The sequence below is a fragment of the Lepidochelys kempii genome, chromosome 1 (assembly GCF_965140285.1).
Source record: "Lepidochelys kempii isolate rLepKem1 chromosome 1, rLepKem1.hap1, whole genome shotgun sequence".
Lineage (NCBI taxonomy): Eukaryota > Metazoa > Chordata > Testudines > Cheloniidae > Lepidochelys > Lepidochelys kempii.
In genome coordinates, this window is record NC_136380.1 from 112935158 (window position 1) to 112959299 (window position 24142).

The 24142-nt window shown below is 40.8% G+C and overlaps 1 protein-coding gene across 2 annotated transcripts in view; it reads left to right on the forward strand.

The window, feature by feature from the left end:
* The window catches only part of CDC16 (cell division cycle 16), a 68038-nt gene that overhangs the window by 31816 nt on the left and 12080 nt on the right, over positions 1-24142 (forward strand). For both annotated transcript variants that reach the window (XM_073350735.2, XM_073350741.2), the window contains exons 13-16: positions 8789-8941; positions 9660-9723; positions 10912-10973; positions 21132-21267. In XM_073350735.2, coding sequence (XP_073206836.1) covers positions 8789-8941; positions 9660-9723; positions 10912-10973; positions 21132-21267 — 415 coding nt within the window. The remainder of the gene's footprint in view (positions 1-8788; positions 8942-9659; positions 9724-10911; positions 10974-21131; positions 21268-24142) is intronic.

Below are 24142 nucleotides of genomic sequence, written 5' to 3' on the forward strand. Positions count from 1 at the left end.
GCCATTCTTATGTTGAAAACCAGGGAGGAAAAAGATTATAAGTAGTGTTCCATAATCCTTCTGCTTGTTGAATACATCATTAGTATTAGATTATTGCTTACAGTTTAAAAGTTTAGATAGCGTTACTACGTAGTGTGTCATTAAAGTCCAGTTATCTTCATTTTCAGTTTATAGGTGACGAAGCAAACCTGGATTAAACTCAGAATTAACTTGGGGATAGGAAAGGGAAATACATATTTCTAGACTAAAATACTAGTAAACATTAAAATTTAACTTCTTACCACTAAATATTTTTCCTCAAGGTACTCTTCAGATTAGTACTTCATTTGGAATCTATTTAATGTAGTGTTATATAATACATATTCTTCCTTGAGTTACTGCCCATGTGGATCCCATTTAGTGTCCATGTATCCCAGCATAGGTGTTTGGAACATTTTCACTAGCAGTGTCCAGTAGGGGTGGTCCATGCATCCTGTATGCCTCCCCCCTGCACCCTCACAGGGCATAAACGGCACAGGAACCCCAATCGCCTTAGGCAGTGAGTTGTAACAACATAAGTGTCCCTCTGAAGTAATCTTGTTCCTTAGCATTTAGTCTGATAGTTGGTAGTTAGTTTATTTATAGGTAGTAGGTTAGTGCACTTATTACTGTTTCAGTTAGCTTGTTTGCAGTAGGTATGGGGAAAAAAGCAATTTATGGCAGAGCCCAAATCTGTGGGCTTCAAGTCAGGTCCCTCTGTAGGGGGGTTGTTCCTGTGACTGACACCTACAACAGGTGCCTTTACTGTCTGGTTGAGCAACATATTGTTGCTAAGTGTGTGATTTGCAAGTCCTTCAAGAAGCACACACAAAAGGAGAGACACTTCAGCTTTTTCTCATGGAAAGGTCCATGAGAGCTGTGTCTGACTCAAAGCATGAAACTTGGTACAAAGGCTTCTGTTTCAAAACTTACCTCGCCAATGCTCCTGTCACCAGAAATGTGACAGCTAATTCAGAAGCATTTAAAAATATGAGATTCAGAAAGGTCAATCAGAGGAGGCAGAGACCCCCATTGTTAGAGGATTGAATGACTCTAAAGGATTGGTCTACACCTAAAATGTAAGTCGATCTAGCTATGGTTGCCTAGTGCTGTGAAAAATTTCATGCTCTGAACACCGTAGTTATGTTGTCCTAACCGCTGGTATAGACATGGCTAGGTCAATGGAAGGATTCCTCGGTCAACCTAACTACAGCCTCTCGGAGAGGGGGATTACCCACATGGATGGGAAAATGTCTTCCATCCGTGTAGGAAGTGTTTACAGGAATGTAGCTGCAGCGCTGCTGTAGCAGCGATAGGTTAGACATACCCTTTGCTCTCCGGTGGCAGAAGCAAAGAAGAGCTCTTCAAAGGAGCCACTACAGCTGGTGCTGAGAGAGAAGAGGAACTGTTGAAGAGAGCCATTACTGTCAGTGCAGGAAAGAGTGGGACTGAGACCTGCCATTTTGCACCACATAACAGAGCTGGTACAGAAACCTGCTTCTTCATCTAAAAGATCTCAAGAGAAGAAGAATTCACAGTCATCTGCCTTCTTCCTTTTTGGCACCAGCTTCACCAGCACTGTTATTCTCAGCATCAGAGTTAGGACAGTCTTCTACAGCGCTTCTGTTGTCGGCATTTGCATCTTTTAGTTACAGCCAGCAGTTTCAGATGCAAAGGAGCACTCAAAGCAGAGAGGCATCTACAGCTCCTCACTATAGGGACTCTTACAACTAAATTTGCAGCTCCAAAAGCTTATTTTGTGTTTTTTGCCAGACCTCAGGGTCATTCCAGAACCTGAGTCACCAGTCCTGGACGTTTTCCTGATCTTGATACCAGACAGATCCCCTCTTCAAAAAAGAAGCAAGCATATCTCTAATGAAAATTTATTTGAACCAGCATGGCATTACAATTAAGGATTTGAGTCCCACTCAAATCCTTCAGTCTGCTGTCAAGAATTCTGCATTAGAAGTTTCTTCATCCAAAGACTGACTCCTCTGCAGACTCTGACAGGAGTCCACCACCAAGAAAGAAATCACATGGATGGAAAGAAAATAATTCTAGGGACACATATGGAAAAGCGCCTCCTAATAGACCTGAGAATGCTAATTCTCACTGTGCTCTTCGGTTGCTTCTGAACTGGCCAAATATCCCTTTCCTATCTGGTCCACATCCATGGACATATTGGTTCTCATGGCAGTCATATATACAATTTCAGGGACAGGTTCTCCCACAATATACGGAGTCTGTTCGTGAGTCACCTGCTACAAACTCTTATAATTCTGATCGCTCTTCTTATCAAGTTCAAATTGCAGAGGAGCAACAAATTTTAAGTAACCACAAGTAACTCCCACCCCTCTACCGCATCTTCACAGAGTGGCGGGGGCAACATGACAGGGCTCAGGAGTGGGATGTGGGACAGAGCTTGCTGACAGCTGCTGCTAAGTCTGAACAAGCAGGCTTCAGATTGGTGAGTGCCGATCTACTTAAAGGGGCAGCATGTCCGTCTCTGTCTCTCACACACACACACACATATACTGTGTCTCTGTGTGTGTCTCTCTCTCACACACACTTGGTGTGTCTCTCACACTCACTCACCTCCCAACACATACTTGTATTGTTGTTGTTACTTCTTGATACTTCCTGAAATTCACATATATTCTCTGTAATTTTATTCTTTTAAAGTGCGACTTGTCTATGCATTTCATATTTTTATTTCTCTCAATGCTTAAATTTAATTATTTGAATAGTGAGTTCTAAAATGCTATCCTGGCTGGAGTAATTATCCCTATGGTAACTTTTAAAAATATGTGTTTATAGCTAGGTTATTTGTTTCTACTGGTGGTGCACATCCACACATTACCTCGATATTGGTGCTCATAACCAAATTCATTCTGCACATGGATGGAAAAAAATTCAAGGGAACATTAATTCATCACTAAATCTGTCTCTAAGGAGAAAGAACCCAAGAGACTTGATCTTTTCAGAAAGAAAATGTACTCTTCAACATCTTTACAGATCAGGAGAGCGAATTATCAATCATATTTAGATAGCATGGCTTATCTGCAATGGTGTAGAGTGTCAGAGTTTAAGGACAATTACCCTCAAAGTGTAGAGTAGCTTAAAGCTACTTGTGAAGAAGGGCAGCTTCTTGCCCTTCAAAACCTATTTCAAGCAGTATTAGATGCTGCTGATTCAAGTGCTTGTTCAGTGGTTACAGCTGTCATAATGTGATGCTCATCATGGTTGTCTGCATCAGATTTACAAAAGGAAGTGCAAGCAACTATTGAAGATTTGCCATTCGAAGATCAGAATCTGTTTAGTACCAAGACTGATGAATGTCTGCATTCATTAACAGACTCAAGATCCACACTCAGATCATTGGGTTTGTATGTTCATCCTTTCAAAACAAGACAATTTCGTCCTCAAACTTAATTCTCCGGATATAGGAACACTCAGTATCTATTTTGTTCATATTTGCAACACTAGAGGCCTTTTCTGAACAATCTAGAAAGAGATCTAGATATCAGAAGATGGCAGCTCCGCTGCCCCCTTCTATAACTACTCAGTTGGTCAGACAGAAAGACATCAAATTTGATGCAACAATCAAGGATCTTGGACTAAATCACAAAGAGGTATAACATTTTACTACACCCTTTGGTTCCCATCTATTTTATTTCCTGGAGGCATGGATAGCAATCACCACATTGCAATGGGTCCTTCAAGTAATAAGGGCTGGTTATGCCATTCAGTTTCAGTCCCTGCCTGCTTTCCAACCCCTCTTCTTAGTCCCTTTTCAGGGACCATTTTCATGAGCGTGCCATGAGTCAGGCGATAGATGAACTGATCCAACTAAGAGCAATAGAGTTAGTAACTGAGGAGTTTATTGGAAAAGGTTTCAGTTCTCCTTATTTCCTCATACCAAAAAAGAAAGGCAGCTTACTTGCAATTCTAGATTTTGGGACCTCACCAAGTTCATTCAATGTGCCACATTTAGCATGGTAGCTCTCACTTCTGATATCCCTGCTCTGTATCCCATGGATTGGTTCGTTGCCCTCTACAGGATGCTTATTTTCATGTGTCAATACACCCCATGCACAGAAAGTGTCTACGTTTTATGGCTCTGGGAGGTCATTACCATCTTTTGAAATTTCATTAGCACTGTGGATGTGCCTACAAAGTTCCTACAAGTAATTGTGGCCCATCTATGCAGACAAGGGTTGCATATTTAGTAGGCCTGTTGATTAATCGCAGCTAACTCACGCGATCAACTCAAAAAAATTAATCGCAATTAAAAAATTAATTGCGATTAATCAGAGTTTTAATCTCATTGTTAAGCAATAGAATACCAATTGAAATGTATTAAATATTTTTGGATGTTTTTCTACATTTTCAAATATATTGATTTTAATTATAACACAGAATACAAAGTGTACAGTGCTCACTTTATATTATTTTTTATTACAAATATTTGCACTGTAAAAAAGATAAACAAAAGAAATAGTATTTTTCAATTCACCTCATACAAGTACTGTAGTGCAATCTCTTTATTGTGAAAGTGCAACTTACAAATGTAGATTTTTTTGGTTACATAACTGCACTCAAAAACAAAACATTGTAAAACTTAAGAGCCTACAAGTCCACTCAGTCCTATTTCTTTTTCAGCCAATCGCTAAGAAAACCAAATTTATTTACATTTCCAGGAGATACTGCTGCTTACTTCTTATTTACAGTGTCACCACAAAGTGAAAACAGGCGTTCACATGGGATTTTTGTAGCTAGCATTGGAAGGTATTTGTATGCCAGATACGCTAAACATTCGTATGTCCGTTCATGCTTCAACCACGATTCCAGCGAACATGCTTCCATGCTGCTGATGCTCGTTAAAAAAAATGTGTTAAATAAATTTGTGATTGAATTCGTTGTAGGGGAGAATTGTATGTCTCCAGCTCTATTTTAGCAGCATTCTGCCATATATTTCATGTTATAGTAGGCTCGGATGATGACTCAGCACATGTTGTTCCTTTTAAGAACACTTTCACTGCAGATTTGATAAAACGCAAAGAAGGTACCAGTGTGAGATTTCTAAAGATAGCTACAGCACTCGACCCAAGGTTTAAGAATCTGAAGTACCTTCCAAAATCTGAGAGGGACGAGGTGCGGAGCATGCTTTCAGAAGTCTTAAAAGAGCAACACTACATTGCAGAAACTACGGAACCCGAACCACCAAAAAAGAAAATCAACCTTCTGCTGGTGGCATCTGACTCAGATGATGAAAATGAATATGTGTCAGTCCATACTGCTTTGGATTGTAATCGAGCAGAACCTGTCATCAGTATGGACGCATGTACTCTGGAATGGTGGTTGAAGCATGAAGGGACATGTGAATCTTTAGCACATCTGGCATGTAAATATCTTGCAGTGCCGGCTACAACTTGTTTACAATGTTACCTGAAAATGAGAACAGGAAGCGGATAGCATTATCTCTTGCAAATGTAAACAAACTTATTTGTCTGAGTGACTGACTGAACTAGAAGTAGGACTGAGTGGACTTGCAGGCTCTAAAATTTTACATTGTTTTATTTTTGAATGCAGTTTTTTTTACATAATTCTACATTTGTAAGTTCAACTTTCTTGATAAACAGATTGCTCTACAGTACTTGTATTTAGGTGTATTGAAAAATACTATTTCTTTTTTTTTTTTTACAGTGCAAATACTTGTAATGGAAAAAATATAAAGTGATTACAGTACACTTTGTATTCTGTGTTGTAATTGAAATCAATATATTTGAAGATGTAGAAAACATCCAAAAATATTTAAATAAATGGTATTCTATTATTGTTTAACAGTGCGATTAATAGCGATTAGTTTTTTTAATCGCCTGACAGCCCTAATATTTACCCTTACCTAGACAACTTGCTTCTGTCGGAGAAGTCACAAATGTAGGTTATAGTGGCAGCAAAGAAAGTTATTTATTTATTTTCATCCCTGCATTTGAGGATCAACTTTTAAAAGTTGAATCTGATTCCGTCACAATCCACAGAGTTCATTGGAGCTCTCCTAGACTCAGTAGCAGCAAGAGTGTTCCTCCACCTGAACGGATTTCAAATAATAAAAAATCTGATTCTCCCTTTCCATACCTATCCTCTAATGACAACAAGGATGTGCCTTAAACTTCTGGGCCATATTCACCAGGTTAAGTCTCAGACCATTTCAAGCATGGATAAAGTCTGTTTACCGACACACAATCCATAATATATCTGTCACACTGTCCTGCAGTGGCTGAAGAGCATGCGTACTAACCTTAGGGCAGACTGTTAAGAAACAGGGCACAAACCCCAGATTGGTTGTGAGTTCTGTACTTTGACTTCACCAACCATTTGTCAAGTGTAAACTCCTCAGGCACTATAACCATCTTCAATCATTTTTGTTGCTGTAACCATCTTTCTTTAACCATTTTTGTTGCTCTCATCTGGACTTCCTCCAGTTCGTTCACATCTTTCATGAAATGAGGCACACAGAACTGGACACAATACTCTAGCTGAGGCCTTATCAGCATGGAGGAGAGTGGTAGAATTACTGCTTATAACACTCCTGCTAACACATTCCAGAATGATGTTTAGGTTTTTTGCAACAGTGTTCCACTAGCTTGTGATCCACTATAACCCCCAGATCCCTTTCCGCAGTACTCCTTCCTAGGTAGTCATTTCCCATTTTGTATGTGTGCAAACTTCCTAAATGGAGTACTTTGCATTTGTCCTTATTGAATTTTATCTTACTTACTTCAGACCGTTTGTCCAGATCGTTTTGAATTTTAATCCTATCCTCCAAAGGGCCTGCAACCCCTCCCAGCTTGCCCACAAACTTTTTATTGCCCACAAACTTTATACCTATACTCTCTGTGCCATTATCTAAATTGTTTATGAAGATATTCAAGATACCCCAGTTGATATGCCCTTCCAGCTTCAATGTGAACTGCTAGTAATTCTTCTCTAGGAACAGTTTTCTAACCAGTTATGCACCCACCTTATAGTAGTTCCATCTAGGCTATATTTCCCTAGTTTGTTTATGAGAAGGTCATGCAAAACACAATCAAAAGCCTTATTATAGTCCGGGTAAACCAAATCTACTGCTTTCCCCCATATCTACAATGCTGGTTACCCTGTCAAAGAAAGCTATTAGATTGGTTTGACGTGATTTGTTCTTGACAAATCCATGTTGACTGTTTTATCACCTTGTTACCTACTAGGTGTTTGCAAATAGATTGCTTGATTATTTGCTCCACTATCTTTCTGGGTAAGAAGTTAAGATGACTAGTCTGTGATTTCATGTCTGTAATTCCATGTCCATGTTCTATTCCAGTAATATTAGATTAACTCTTATCCTTAAAGCACTTGTCACTATCACTTCAATCAAAGTTCATTTGGCAGCTTTCCATTCCATATCTGTATTTCATCCTCCAGTAGAGGGAGGTATAATTTTCTCTCTTCGGTCAGTGAATAGATTTATGGAAGGGCTTGTCTGCGTTTTTCTTCCTGTGAGAAAGATCACTCAAATATGGGACTTAAATTCAGTGGTTTTTTTGCTTATGGACACTCCTCCCCACCCTTTTGAACCTCTATCAAATTATCCAGTTCCTCTGCTATCGCTGATGGTACCATTTCTGGTGGCAATTACATCAGTTTGTAGAATAAGCGAATTACAAGCCCTAATGATAAATCCTCCATTTACAGTTCTTCACCTGGCTAGAGTAATCATGAGACTGCATCCATCTTTTATGCCTAAGGTACTATCAGATTTTCATATCCATTCATTCACCATTTTTTCCCCCAAAACCTCATTCTTCACCTGTTGAATCTAAATTACATACTTCAGAATTGAGAAGACTGCTGTTATATTACCTTGATAGAACTAGATCTTTTTGTAAAACTTCAGGACTTTTTGTTCTGTGTGGTAATAAATCAAAGGGGATGACTGTTTCATCATAAAGACTTCCAAAATGGTATCCAGTTGTATTAGAACTGCTTACAATATTAGTAAGAAGAGTCCTCCATCAGAGTGCAAGCTACATCATCAACAGCATGCTTAAGTCAGGTTCCAATATTGGAAATATGTAGAATGGCTACCTGGTCTTTAGGTCATATGTTTACAAAATGTTATTTGTTAGTCACCACTTCAGGATCTGATGCATATTTTCAAAGAACCTTTGCAATCTCTTTTCAGATAACTCTTAGCCCCCCCTTCCCCTTTAAAAAATGACTGCTAGCTTATCACCATAAGTGGGATCCACATGTCCAGTAGTTCAAAGAAGAAAGAAAGGTAACTTAGCTGATAGTAACTGTTGTTCTTCAAGATGTTCTGTGCACGTGCATCCCACAACCCAACTCTGCAGCTCTGTCTTATGTATGAGGATTTTGGTCAGCAAAGGAACTGAGTGGTGGTTGTTGTCGCTGCCCCCTTTATGCCCTGGAGTCTAAAGGGCATATGCGTGATCCCTACCGGACACTGCTAGTGAAAATGTTTTGAACTCTTGTGCTGGGGCACATGGACACCATAAGTGGGATCCATGTGAGAACATCTCAAAGAACGACAGTTACTATCAGGTAAGTAACTGTTCTTTTAAAGTTTTTTTTTATGTAAAGGTTTTTTTATTTAAAGTATAGTTATAAAGTATCACACAATTAAATGCTTTTAAGATTTCTGCAAATTATTAAATATTTACATACAAGCAAATAAATATATGAAGCTTCCTTTTTTCCTTGTTTTTTACAGCTGTCATTTGCCGATGCTCTATATTGGACTAGAATATGGTTTGACCAACAATTCAAAATTAGCTGAAAGATTTTTCAGCCAAGCCCTAAGCATTGCACCTGAGGATCCTTTTGTTATGCATGAAGTTGGAGTGGTTGCATTTCAAAATGGAGAGTAAGTTTGCAAAAGGAGATAAAGAAAGACAGTACTACTAGTCTATATTCTTTTCCTAAAAGTAATGTAGTAGCATATATTTTGTTTTTATAAAAGGGCTTATTTTGAGCTACAGAACAAGAAATTGCTTATGATTCTAATTAGTTAGTATTCACCGTAAACTCTTACTTGTCAAATTAGTTTTTTTTCTAATAGGGTATTTTATCTGGTTTGATGCTTTAAGCATTGAGTCAGGAAAGAATTGATACTTGGGAATTAGGCACATATAGAACAGCCAGGTATCATATGAGGTATTCATATGTGCAGGAGATTCCATGTGTTGAAATGATTTTGTTTTTGGCAAACCAGGAAGTACCAAGATGATTCCAGAGAGGGGAACACGTTTTTAAAAGGTGTATAAGGTTAAGATTTTGATTGTTATCCATAGCCTGGTTATTGGGAGCATTTAACATGTTTCTGGGCTAGAAACTCCATTTTAATTTTTACTCTGTAGTTTGGCTTTAAGATCATGCACCTTTGTGTGCAAGATATTTGTCACAACTGCTTGTATTTCACCATTTAATTAATATGAATGAAATTATCTGTGAATAAATAGTGTGAAAGATAACTTTTCTCTCTTTCTAACACAGTTTATTCAGCTTTGTCAGGGATTTTTGAATGGCAACTGTGTGATAGATACTTTGTTGGTAATTCCAGTAATGTTTTTTTCTTATTTTAGTTGGAAAACTGCAGAAAAGTGGTTCCTCGATGCTTTAGAGAAAATTAAAGCTATTGGAAATGAGGTAATTTTTAATTAATGCATACTTAATTTTATGTCAGTGAACTGTTTATTAAAACTGCAGGTTCTCATATTATATTGCCTTATGTAATTGAATTGTTAGAATAAATGCAGTAAATTTTGAGACATTGTCCTCCTCAATGATATAGACTGTGACTTAAAACCTTAGCCTAATATCATTAAGTTCTGCCATCCAGTGTTTTCATATTTTTACATCATGCTTATCAGACATACCTTTTTACCTTTTCCCATAATATACCTTTTCCAAAACAACAAGCCTTCAGCTGAATAAAAAGTAACAGATTTAAAATGTATTCTTTTATGCCTGTGGCATAGCTGTTAGCAGAATCCAGATCTGACTCCCAGTTGTGTGCCTTAACTGTTAAACAGTGCTCCGTCCCATATGAATTCTCCAATCACATATGGAACTCAGTGCAGCAAGGTATTAATGCAGATATCTTAGTTTTTAAAAAAACACTTAAACATGCATAGGAATAAGAATAGAGTTTGTACTTACGGTGTCTGTGGTAAAGTTACAGCACTTCTTCCGATGCTTCAGAGCATAAGCTAAACACCATGACCAGAAAGGAATTTAAGGATTTTCGCAGCTTAGATATTGGCATTGTGTGGCCAGTAAATGGACTAATTATTTCAGAGCAGATAAATTTAGACCATGGAAGAAAAGGGATAAAGCCAAATGGGATATTTAGTATTTGCAGTCATTCTGTCAAGATCTAGTTTTACTGAGGGTCACTTCTGCACTGCTTGTTGATGAACCCAACTGTGCTAATAAATAGTAAAGGGTTAAGTTTGAAAGTGCAAAGCTGGCATTGAATTTGTAAGTGAAGATATCATTATTTTTGTGTTTGCCCTCTTGTCCAAATAAATGTTATCACTGCAGTTTTTAAGGCTATTTAACTGGGATGGGGGGTGGAAGAACCTGGAAAAAATAACTAAAATGGGGAGGAAGATTCACTTTAATAAGTAAATGGTTTCATTGGACAACGTTTGCTTATTTTACCTAACTGTTTAATGTAAAAGGAATTTTAAATACCTGTCTTCAAGTTTTCATTCTCCAAGAATGAACTGCCTTGTTCATTTACATGCTGATTTATCTTTAGTAATTGAACATACAGAATTTAATTAAAAGCTGTTAGGTTGATATCATTAGGTTGGATGTATTATTTTGCAGGTAACAGTTGATAAATGGGAGCCTTTATTGAACAACTTAGGACATGTGTGCAGAAAGCTCAAGTAAGTGGAAAATGTGAAATGTTTTAAAGCTACATTTACCTGGTATGTTACAAAAAAGTTTGTTCTTCTTGGACCCACTGCTTAGTTACAATAAGACTGTACTCTGTCAAAGCAGTGTAAGGCGGTCTTCTTGGAAATCAGAATGAGGCCACCTAAATCTGTTCGTGCACATTCATTTGCAGTGTGTTTACACATGGACATGGTTTACAGAGAGAGGATGCCTCATATATATACAATAATTTATATAAAATCGTAAGTCTTAAAATTATTTTATTAGTTGATAAAATTTTAATCATAAGTGCTCAAATCTACATTTTAACTAACTTCTGCATCAATATTGAAGTCCTTGATTATGCCCAGATTCTGCAGAACAATCTGCATCAGTGTAAGAGTCTTCCTGTGCAGACTGTTTTCCTGGATCAGAATGTGACTTATTACTCAAGCAAAATTCTCACTGGCTTCTGTAGGAGTTTTGTCATAAGGACTATAGAATTACTGTTGAGAATGGCAAGTTCAAGGTTTGCAGCCATCTTTCCACCCATCTCCAGAAGCTTTACTACAGATTTGCTGTGAAATAAAATACAAATACTTTTCTGACTGAGTTACAAAATAATGCTTGAAATAGATGTAAAATCCAAGGACAGTTGTAAAACAAAATCTGAGCATATTTTTCTCAACAATACATCAATAACGGCCATCTTTTTAAGATATTTATTTTTAAAAAATGTTCTTTGATGCTAGGACTATTCCATATTTTATTCAGGTTATGACCCTGACAAAATAATGTTACAGTACAAATTATATGGGAATTATACCTTTGTAGCAGACTAAATAATTATATCAGACTAATATTTTTAATAAAAATTCATTTAATAAAAATGTTTGCAGTTCAGAAATGTATTCATATCTATAAGTTTAAAATCTGATTGTAATAGTTAAATATAATTTTGTTACATATGAACAGTGCTATAATTCCTTAATTGGCCATATGGTTTGTAGCTATTGTATTTCAGAATCATTCATGTGAAAGCAATTAGAGTGGAGAGATACTCTGAAGCTCTACTATTGCTTTTGGCTTCAGTGGTAATTACACCTTTTACAAGAGCTGCCAACTAGTTTTAATTTTCCTTAGGAAATAAGGACTTGTGTAATAGCTGCCCACTTTGCCAAAGCAAACAAAAGGCCATGCTGCTGGAAAACTATTCATTATATTCCTGGTGGAATTCTGCACCAAATAATTAAAAATTCTAGAACAAAAAAATAAAAATTCTGTGCACAATATTTTAAAATTCTGCAAAATTCTGAATATTTTATTTGTCAAAATAACACAGTAAAATCACACCAGTTTCAATTATTTTTGATCATTTATTTCAAAATACCTGTCAGCAAGTATGTCTGTAACAATGCAGACAACAAAAAAGATTCAGGAAATGTTTTTTGACAAATAGATTCCTTATTAGGCATATTAATACAGAACTGTATTTCCTGCCCTCCTCGGAAGCAGTGCAAAGGCTTGTGGGAGTCAGGGGTAATGGAGGAGCTGAAACAAGGAGGAGTCGGTGGCACCTTAAAGACTAACAGATTTATTTGAGCATAAGTTTTCGTGGGTAAAAAACCCACTTCTTCAGAGGAGCTGAGGGAGAGGGAAGTAAATTGCTGGTAAGGAGCCTGGGTTGTTGGGTATGGGTGGGAAAAGTATGGAACAGTTTTGTTTTGGTTTTTGGGGGGGGGGCGCGAGACAAGGAGGGATTGTTAGGGAGTGTCCCCATGCAGATCCTGGCTGACCCCTAGCCTCTCCCATTCAGTCAGGCACATCTGCCCCTGTCCCAATGTGTCTTTGTGTGCCCTCTCCCAACTACTCCCCTTGTCCCTATGTAGCTCTGCATGCCCCTCATCACCATGTGGCTCTGCCCCTCCCTCCCCCCGTGGCCCTGTGCCTTCACTCCCATTCAGCCGCTGCCCCAGTGTGTCCTCCCCCACTAGCCTTTATGAGCCCCTGCCTGAACCTCCCTCCCCGTCCAGCACCTCACAGCCCTTGTCTCCTGACTTGGCCTGAGAAGTGCTGCCAAGGCAGTTTTCTCTCTTCCCTGCTGTGGGGCGCTGCAACTTTGTTTGAGCTCAACAGCGCCCTCTGGTGGGCAAAATGCAGAACTGCAGCAACATTTTGTCAGAAGCTTTTTTTCTGTGCAAAAAATTAGAAATCTGCAGGGCTCATTAAATCATAGAATCATAGAATATCAGGGTTGGAAGGGACCCCAGAAGGTCATCTAGTCCAACCCCCTGCTCGAAGCAGGACCAATTCCCAGTTAAATCATCCCAGCCAGGGCTTTGTCAAGCCTGACCTTAAAAACCTCTAAGGAAGGAGATTCTACCACCTCCCTAGGTAACGCATTCCAGTGTTTCACCACCCTCTTAGTGAAAAAGTTTTTCCTAATATCCAATCTAAATCTCCCCCACTGCAACTTGTAGTAAGGACATATGTGCATGTGCAGTAGCACAGAATTCCCCCAGGAGTATCATTGGTATAATTATAGAGGGTTTTTTTCAAAATCCTTGTTTCAGTTAATAACACTTTTGTCTTCTAAAATTTCCTAGAATAAAAAAATTAAAAATAGTTACATCACATTTAGAGCAGCCAATACTGTATTCTTTGTTCATGTGTCCATGTGTTTAAGGCATTTTTCTAAATAGTAAAACATTTTTAATGCAAAGAAATCATTTTAATTTAAAATTAAGTTGACAGACTACCATAAAATGCTATGTGCTAGAATAGATATGAATATTGTGTAGTGTGGAAGGCTTGGTTTCACAGCGAACAAATTTTATATTTAATTGTTCTCTAGCATTTCTGACAGCTTTACATGTTGCTATTTGATAGTTTTATATAACAGAAATCTGAGTTAGCCATGAAAACAGATGTAAGAGAAAATGCTATCTAACAGTCCTCTGAGATTTGTGATCTCTGTATTTTAATTATAGTAGCTTGAGATTCTTGTAGTAAGGACATCAAGCTGTAAGCATGTGTGCTTTTATATATTTCTTGGGTTCTGGATGAATGATTGCCATACATAATTTGATTCATGGATGATTTTAATTTCAGGAAAGGCTGTCTGGTATTTGAAGGGAATTATGGGTTATACCTAAAATGTTCAGAAACAAAGTAAAGAATTGCTTATATTTTGTTTCATTTGAAGGTTTTAAAATATCTTGAAAATCCTCATATGCCCCATAACATCAAAATATGTAATTTGATAAATGCTATGTTCTTGCCTGCCTCTGGAAGGCAGAATTAGAAGCAAAGTGGAGGTAGCAGTAATACTATTTTCTGTGCAGCACCTGAAGCTTTCCATAAAATTCCTACCTCAACCCCAACAATGTCAAACAATCTACAGTGTGCTTATTTTCCTGAGGCTTACCAGTTCCTCTCCACCCCAAGCAACAGTGGCAGCATGATTGGCTCAGCTCTGCTGCCATTCACATCTCTAATATAGCTGTATCCAAGTGGGGAGGGAGATAATGCTGCCTCAAGTAGCATTAAACCTCTATGGTAGTTTGCCACATAAGATAGGATCCTCTTCAATGGGAGGTGACTGCAGGGAGCTACTGCATCTTATATCCACCCCCACGCCTTTGTGGCTGGCTACAAATATGCATATGTGGCAACTTTAAATTAAGCTTATCTTTAATAAAAAGAAAAGGAGTACTTGTGGCACCTTAGAGACTAACCAATTTATTTTCTTTTTGCGAATACAGACTAACACAGCTGTTACTCTGAAACCTATCTTTAATAAGTAGCAGTATGTTCTTTCCACACGCAGGATTTAAATCTAAACATAGAGTACCATTTTGTTGAAGATTTTTCATACATTTCAATTTTTTTAAATCTTAAATGTGAAGGGATATGCTGTATAACGGAAAATTTGGTGGTTCTTCGAGGAGTGTCCATGTGGGTGCTCCACTTTAGGTGTCTTGGCGCCCTGCTCTTGTAAATGGAGATTTGTAGTAGCCATCTTATGCCGCTCCAAGTGGTTACATAGCGGAGTGCAGCCAACCATGCCCCAGGTGCTTCTCTACTGCCTTTGGCTTGAGTTGGAGCGACAGCAGCACCCTTTCTTACCTTGAGAGCGTAATAGTTTGCCATTGTTCCCGATAGTGTTAGCTTAGTCGTAGTTAGCTACCCTAGCCCTTTGCCCTTTATATCTTATATTTTAGTTTTTTGTTTTTTTTTTTAAATTATATATTTTTCTCCCTTTACCCCGGCCTCTCTGGCAGGTACTCGGCTATTGATTAAAGAAAAAAAAGAAAGAACAGTAATAAACCCGTTTTTCTTTCTCCAGAGGAGTTTCTCTCTCAGGCGTGCCCAGCTCACCTGGCTTTAAACGCTGCCTGACTAGCAGACTTTCCATACCGGTCTCTTGACGTCCCCGCACAGTGTGTCAGCTGCCTCAGAGAGGCACACATTACCCAAAAGTGTCCACACTGCAGAAAATTGACTGGGACAGGACAAGGAAGGCTAGGGATCTCCAATTGAAGCTCCTGATGATGGAGAAATCCCTCAGACCAATGTCCGACCCCGAGTCCAGGACACCTCCTGGTCGCCAGTGGCAGCGTCTGACAGGGGATCTAATTCAACAACGGCTGCTACGGAGCGTGCTCCTAGAAAAGCTACCAAAAAGTGGTCACACTCATCCACACAATGTGAATCACCTAAAAGAAAGTGTTCTCCAAATGAAAAATCTGTCCTGGTACCAATGGCACCAAGAGCGCCAGACCATGAGGCACTGGGAACATCCGTACTGAAACATCCTGAGGAGCTAAAGATCCTATGTGGGAAAGCTCTAATGGAGGTGCACACCGTAAAGCCAAACCTCCCAGCTCGGCACCTACGGAGCTGAAGAAAACCTCGGCACCAAGCAGTACAGTGTCACCATCTGCCGTGTACCTATTCAGCACAGCTCCAAGTCATTGACATGATAGCTTTTACCCTAATTCCCGGTCAGTGCATGATGCCGTCCCTGGCACCAAGCCTTATGGTTCCGCAGCAATTCACGAGGCATGCAGACCTGATAGCAACCTCAACACCTGGAATTCCCCTACTCAGTACCGACGGTACCCCAGCAAGACCAGAACCAAGCCTGGTAACCACTCCCTGTGGATCAGACCCTCCTTTCTCCAGTGATGAGGAAGAAGAGGGTGAGGCAGTAATATACACTCTGTATCACTCCTCCCCTAAACCTGGACCCTCTCAGCATGAAACATCTACATACATGCTGGGCTGATATGGTCAACCGTGGGCACCGCCACCTATACCCTTCCCACCCAACTGGCCATATTGGGATCTATGGGCAATGTATAGGGCAGAGAACCTTAGGCCCCCTAACCCACTGAGGTCCAAAACAACTCTGTCCCCTTCACCAACTGTCCCAACACCCTCAGAGACACAAGAGGAAGAGATAGAGGTGCCTGATGACACACCTGAAGGTGACATCCTGCTGCCCATCCACATATCATCTTTGTCGCCAGACAAAACGGTAATGCCACTCCCCCCACACGCTAGGGGGGATGATTTCAAATCTTTTCAAGACCTCTTCAAAAGTGTAGCTGAATCTCTGGATATTTCATTAGCTGAGCTACAAGAGACCCAACACAAGCTCACAGACATACTCCAGACATCCCGAGCAGCAAAGATAGCACTGCCAATTAATGATGCCATTATGGATCCTGCAAAAATAATCTGGCACACACCCGCCACAGCTGCTCCCTCCTGTAAGAGGTCTGAAAATAAATATTATGTGCCAGCAAAAGGGGCTGAGTTTCTATTTACCCACCCTGTACCAAACTCGCGGGTGGTGGATGCGGTAAATCAAAGGGGGAAAACAACACCAGTCCAGAACGACCCCATATAATAAGGACTGGAAAACGCTAGACCTCTTCGGACAGAAAGCCTACTCCTGTGCCACACTCTACCTCCATGTAGCCAATTATTCAGCCCTACTGGCAAAATACACACAACCATCCACCTCCAGACAATCATTTTGAAGATGTGGTCGAGGGCACAAGACATCCACACTCTCTGATTCCAAAACCAGATCCGGTCCCCAGCCCATATGGAGACCATCAGGTAATATGGTGACAGTCTGGAACTGTCAGACAACAGACAGATGGCTTCTGGAGATTATTCAGAAGGGCTACTCCATCCCCTTTATTTCTATCCCACCTACTCACTCCTCTCCCCCATTTATCTTCAGGGAACTCTCTCATGAGCCCCTGTTACAACAGGAAATAAACCACCTCATACAATTAGGTGCCGTGGAACCTGTACCATCTCAACACGGGGAGAGGTTTTTATTCCCATTATTTTCTTACTCAGAAAAAGAATGGCAGGTAGAGACCCATCCTGGATTTATGAAAAGTCAACAAATTTTTGAGAATGCAATGTTTCAAAACAGTGACTATATCCACAATAATTCTGGCAGTAGAGAAAGGAGATTGGCTCTCAGCCCTCAACCTCCAGGATGCTTATTTTCATATTACCATATGCAGCACACAGAAGATTCCTGAGATTTACCCTAGGGAATCAGTATTTACAATACAGAGTGCTACCCTTTGGCCTGTCAGCTGCCCTAAGAGTTTTTTTTCCCAAGGTTCTCACGGTCATTGCAACTCACCTCCGCAGACAGAGAGTGATGATTTTTCCATGCTTAGATGACTAGTTCGTAAGGGCACCAATGCAGCAAGGAGTGATAAACACCACACATACCACGATAACCCTTTTCATGGATGTTGGGTTACAGATAAATGTACAGAAGTCCACCTTGGTCCCTGTCCAACAGTTGGAATTTATAGGACCCTACCTCTACTGTCTCACAGCAACAGCAATGTTACTCCAACAACGCTTCCTCACTCTAGTCAACCTAATTTCAACAGATGGACAGCCCACAAACATCTGCCAGGATGTGTTTACAACTGTTGGGGCACATGTCGGCAACAACGTTTGTCTTAAAATATGCCAGGCTCCACATGAGAGTCTTACAGGCCTGGCTTCGAACAGTGTATATACCACACAGACATTCTCTCAACTGATGCCTCACGATGCCCCTCATGGTAAAAGAAACGCTAACATGGTGGACACAACCACAGAACATCTGCTCAGGTGTCCCTTTCCAACAAAAAGTTCCAACAATGACAGTCACGATGGATGCCTCTCTAGTTGGTTGGGGGGCACATTTATGCGACAATATGGTCTAGGGCTGCTGGTCTTCAGCAGAGTCTAACTTGCACATAAACTTACTGGAGCTAAGGGCAGTCCGAAACGCATGCAAGCACTTTCTCCCTTTAATCAGGAACAATGCCATCAAGATCCTTATGGACAATATTGCATGCATGTTCTATATAAATGGCCAAGGGGGAGCCTGATCATACCCCTTATGTGCAGAGGCAGTACATCTCTGGAATTGGTGCATCACCAACAACATAGAGATTTCGGCATCCTGTTTGCCGGGATGTCAGAACACAACAGTGGACCACCTAAGCAGCGACTTCTCACAAACACACAAGTGGGAGAGGGATCCTGGAATTCTCAAAGCCATATTCAAACTATGGGGGTTCCCCACTATAGACCTATTTGCAACAGCTCAGGACTTCAAGTGCCCACAGTATTGCTCCCGGGCTGGATTGGGACACCACTCCCTGGGCAATACTCTCCTCATAAAATGGGAAGCCCCACTGTTGTATGCATTTCTTGCTATCCCACTACTGATCCGAGTCATTCACAAGATCACGCAGGACAAATACAGGGTCATTCTCATTGCACCCACCTGGCCCAGACAAACATGGTTCCCATTCCTGAGACAGATGCCAGTGAAATCACCTCAAACCCTTCCCTTAGTTCCTCACCTTCTGTCACAGGACATGGGGCATGTCCGTCACCCCAACCTCGCAGTACTCCACCTCAAGGCCTGATTACTCCATGGCTGGTGGGGGTAAAGAAGGACTGTTCTGAAGAAGTGAAAGATATACTGCTGAACAGTCGCAGACTAAGCACAAGAAGGGTAGATAGATAGATACACATAAGTGGAAATGATTCTGCACTTGTTGCCAGGACAAACAGATCTTTCCACAATCAGCCCCACAACTTAGAATCCTCGACTATATACTGGGCCTTAAAAATCTGGGCTATCCACCTGCTCCGTCAGAGTACATCTGGCTGCCATCACCTCCTTCCATGACAAGGTGGATGGAGTCACTATCTTTGCTCACCTGATGACTAAACGCTTCCTTAAGGGCATAGAAAACACTTACCCAACACTAAGAAACCCTACTCCCATGTGGGACCTCAACCTTGTTCTACACGGTCTCATGGGAAAACTGTTTGAACCCCTTGCAACTTTCTCTCTGTTATACTTATCAGTGAAGGTTGCTTTCCTCATTGCCATCACGTCAGCAAGAAAGGTGGGAGAATTAGTTGCCCTAATGGCAGACTCACCTTATACTACATTCTTTAAGGATAAAGTAATCCTATGACCACACCCCAAGTTCATCCCCAAGGTTGCCTCCCCTTTTCATTTAAATCATCCCATATACTTACCTGTATTTTTCCCGAAGCTCCATACTGACAGCAGGGAGGCCTCACTCAACATGCTGGACATCCGCAGAGCACTAGCTTTCTACATAGAAAGAACAAAAGCATTCAGAAAATCATCTCAACTGTCAGTTTCCATAATAGAACATTTGAAGGGCCAAACCATCTCAAAACAAAGACTATCCAAATGGATATCTGGGTGTATCCATTTGTGCTATCAAAACAGCAACCTGCAACCTCCACCGAGAGTTTGCACACACCCCATCAGAGCAGTATCAACATTTATGGCCTTTCTCAATAATGTACGTGTGATGGGTTCCCCCTGGGGTACCACTGAGCCCCCTTGACCCACCAGCCTGGGCTCCCTCTCACACTGTGGTGCAGTGATAAGTTGCCAAGCTCTCTAAGCTTGCTCTTTCACCAGCATATACACAGGTAGAACACACCGAGCTGCAGAATTTACAGGCTACTATGATCAGCTCTGCATGGGGAGTCTACAGCTAAGGAACTGTCCCGCTGCTCAAGAACACACACACCCTTGGCACGTAAACCCAAAATTATACTGCCTTGCGCTGCACAAAGACTGTGCAGTTTAAGCTTATGAAATTCACCTTCTACATTTGTAATAGATACATAGACAATATTCCTAACCTCAGATTCCAAAATGATACATGCGTACAAATAGGATAATCATATTCAGTAAATCATAACCTTTACAATGATCTCTCACATGACCTATCTTGTATTAAAATACATCATAGTTATGCCATAATCATACCATAATATATCTATGAAGATTATGGGATGCAGTGTCACAGTATCTATTACTGACATTTGCAAAGCAGCTACCTGTGCATCTGCCCGTACTTTCACTAAACACTATGCTCTAGAACAACAATCAGCAACAGATGCTCAGTTTGGACTCACGGTGTTATCCACTGGCAATGAATCAACTCCAAAGCCCCTCCTCTGCACTGAGGGGCATTGCTCAACAGTCACCTAAAGTGGAGTACCCACAGGGACACTCCTCGAAGAAGAGAAGGTTACTCACCTTGTGTGGTAACTGAGGTTCGAGATGGTTGTCCCTTTGGTTGCTCCACTACCCCCCTTCCTCCCCTCTACTTCGGAGTTTCACGCCGATCCTCTGGAGTAGAGAAGAAACTGAGGGACGGTTGGCTGCGCACTGCTCGGAGCGGCGCAAGACAGCTGCGGCGCGTGGCAGCCAACTGGGCACTGCTACTACAAATCTCCAATTATAAGTGTAGGGTGCCAAGACACTTAAAGTGGAACACCCACAGGGACAACCATCTCGAAAACCTCTATTACTGCACAAGCAGAGTAATCTTCTTTCTGAATTACTGTGTAATAAGACTGTGATTATGTCATGAAGGTTTAGTCCATTCTTTCATCTTGCAAGTATGAAGCAATAACTTATTATTTAATGTTTATATTGCAGAGCCACCTAGAGGCCTTAGTAAGGGTAGGTCTCATGTGCTAGTCACATTACAAACATAGTACAATGACAGTACTTGCACGGTAGAACTTACTAATATGCACTCTTTATTTAAACTTAACAGGAAATATGAAGAAGCATTAGAATACCATCGTCAGGCCCTAGTATTGATTCCTCAGAATGCTTCCACATACTCTGCCATTGGATACATACACAGTCTAATGGGCAATTTTGAAAGTGCAATTGACTATTTTCATACGGTATGTATATGGTTTAAATGAGAGAGGTGTTGGTCACAGCTCCATAAGTAGGGTTAAATTTTATTTGTGTACTTAAAACAAATTCATTGCCTTATGTTTGAAAAGTACAATGTAGCCTTCTCAAACTTACAGCACTTACTCTTTGAATATAGAATAAATGTTCTGAGCATTTACAAGGATCCTTTAAGAAATGTTGTATGTGTCAGTCCTTTCTATGTCCCAGATTATCATAATAAGTGACCCACATAGACTCTTCAGATTTACCAGATAGTTAGAATTCACTGAAATATGGTATAATTTACGTTTCAAGAAATTAGGTTCTAAATTATCTACCTCTTCTCTGTAATGACACTGAGGGGGGGAAAAATATGAAAAACCTGTGTATTTAAAAATCAGTCTAATCTAGTCTGTGACCACAAACACTAAAGTACCGTAAACATAATTATATGATTATTATATAATATCACTCCTGGGCAGAATGAAGGTTGTTTGCATGTAAGGGTTCCACATCTTAACATGTCTGGATTTCTTCTAAGTATAACCTTAACACTGAATTTTCTGAGTTTTTGTAATGCTTGGTTTGGGGATAACATTCCTGCAATGCTTTCACCCCTAAATTAAACTCAACTTCAACTCATATTAATATAATTTTTAATTTGAGTCTGTATATTGCAATTTAGCTGTACAAACAATAAACTTGCTCAAAGATTCAAAGTGTAGAAGCTGTAAGTATTATATTTTATTAATTTATCATTAATTATATTCCATGAATTCATCTTCCTTCATGGAAGAGGAAAGGTTGCACTGCTGTTTTGTGGACAAATTTTAGTACTGGAACAAAGGTGGGTATAGTGTATCTAGTTTTGGTTTTGTTAATCATAGAAGATTAGAGTTGGAAGAGATTTCAGGAGGTCATCCAGTCCAACCCCCCTGCTCAAAGTCAGGACCTCCCAGCTAAATCATCCCAGCCAGGGCTTTGTCAAGCTGGGCCTTAAAAACCTCTAAGGATGGAGTTTCCACCACCTCCCTAGGTAACCCATTCCAGTGCTTCACCACCCTCCTAGTGAAAAAGTTTTTCCTAATATCCAACCTAGACCTCCCGCACTGCAACTTGAGACCATTGCTTCTTGTTCTGTCATCTGCCACCACTGAGAACAGCCGAGCTCCATCCTCTTTGGAATCCCCCTTCAGGTCGTTGAAGGCTGCTATCAAGTTCCCCCTCACTATTCTCTTCTGCAGACTAAATAACCCCAGTTCCCTCAGCCTCTCCTGATAAGTCATGTGCCCCAGCCCCTAATCATTTTTTTTTTGCTCTCTGCTGGACTCTCTCCAATTTGTCCACATGCTTTCTGTACTGGGGGGCCCAAAACTGGACTCAGTACTCCAGGTGTGGCCTCACCAGTGCCGAATAGAGGGGAATAATCACTTCCCTTGATCTGCTGGCAATGCTCCTACTAATGCAGCCCAATATGCTGTTAGCCTTTTGGCAACAAGGGCACACTGTTGACTCATATCCAGCTTCTCGTTCACTGTAATCCCCAGGTCCTTTTCTGCAGAAGTGCCGCTTAGCCAGTCAGTCCCCAGCCTGTAGCAGTGCGTAGGATTCTTCTGTCCTAAGTGCAGGACTCTGCACTTGTCCTTGTTGAACCTCATCAGATTTCTTTTGGCCCAATCCTCCAATTTGTCTAGGTCACTCTGGACCCTATCACTACCCTCCAGCATGTCTGTCTCCCCCCATCTTAGTGTCATCCCTGAACTTGCTGAGGGTGCAATCCATCCCATCGTCCAGATCATTAATGAAGATGTTGAACAAAACCAGCCCCAGGACCAACCCCTGGGGCACTCCGCTTGATACAAGCTGCCAACTAGACATTGAGCCGTTGATCCCGATGATCTAGCCAGCTTTCTCTCCACCTTATAGTCCATTCATCCAATCCATACTTTAACTTGCTGGCAAGACTGCTGTGGGAGACCGTATCAAAAGCTTTGCTAAAGTCAAGGTATATCCCATCCACCGTTTATCCACAGAGCCAGTTATCTCATCATAGAAGGCAATCAGGTTGGTCAGGCATGACTTAGAATCATAGAATATCAGGGTTGGAAGGGACCTCAGGAGATCATCTAGTCCAACCCCCTGCTCAAAGCAGGACCAATCCCCAACTAAATCATCCCAGCCAGGGCTTTGTCGAGCCTGACCTTAAAAACTTCAAAGGAAGGAGATTCCACCACCTCCCTAGGTAACGCATTCCAGTGCTTCACCGCCCTCCTAGTGAAAATGTTTTTCCTAATATCCAACCTAAACCTCCCTCACTGCAACTTGAGACCATTACTGCTCATTCTGTCATCTGCTACCACTGAGAACAGTCTTGATCCATCCTCTTTGGAACCCCCTTTCAGGTAATTGAAAGCAGCTATCAAATCCCCCCTCATTCTTCTCTTCCGCAGACTAAACAATCCCAGTTCCCTCAACCTCTCCTTATAAGTCATGTGTTCCAGTCCCCTAATCATTTTTGTTACCCTCCGCTGGACTCTCTCCAATTTTTCCACATCCTTCTTGTAGTGTGGGGCCCAAAACTGGACACACTACTCCAGATGAGCCCTCACCAATGTCGAATAGAGGGGAACGATCATGTCCCTCGATCTGCTGGCAATGCCCCTACTTATACATCCCAAAATGCCATTGGCCTTCTTGGCAACAAGGGCACGCTGTTGACTCAAATCCAGTTTCTCGTCCACTGTAACCCCTAGGTCCTTTTCTGCAGAACTGCTGCCTAGCCATTCGGTCCCTAGTCTGTAGTGGTGCATGGGATTCTTCCGTCCTAAATGCAGGACTCTGCACTTGTCCTTGTTGAACCTCACCAGATTTCTTTTGGCC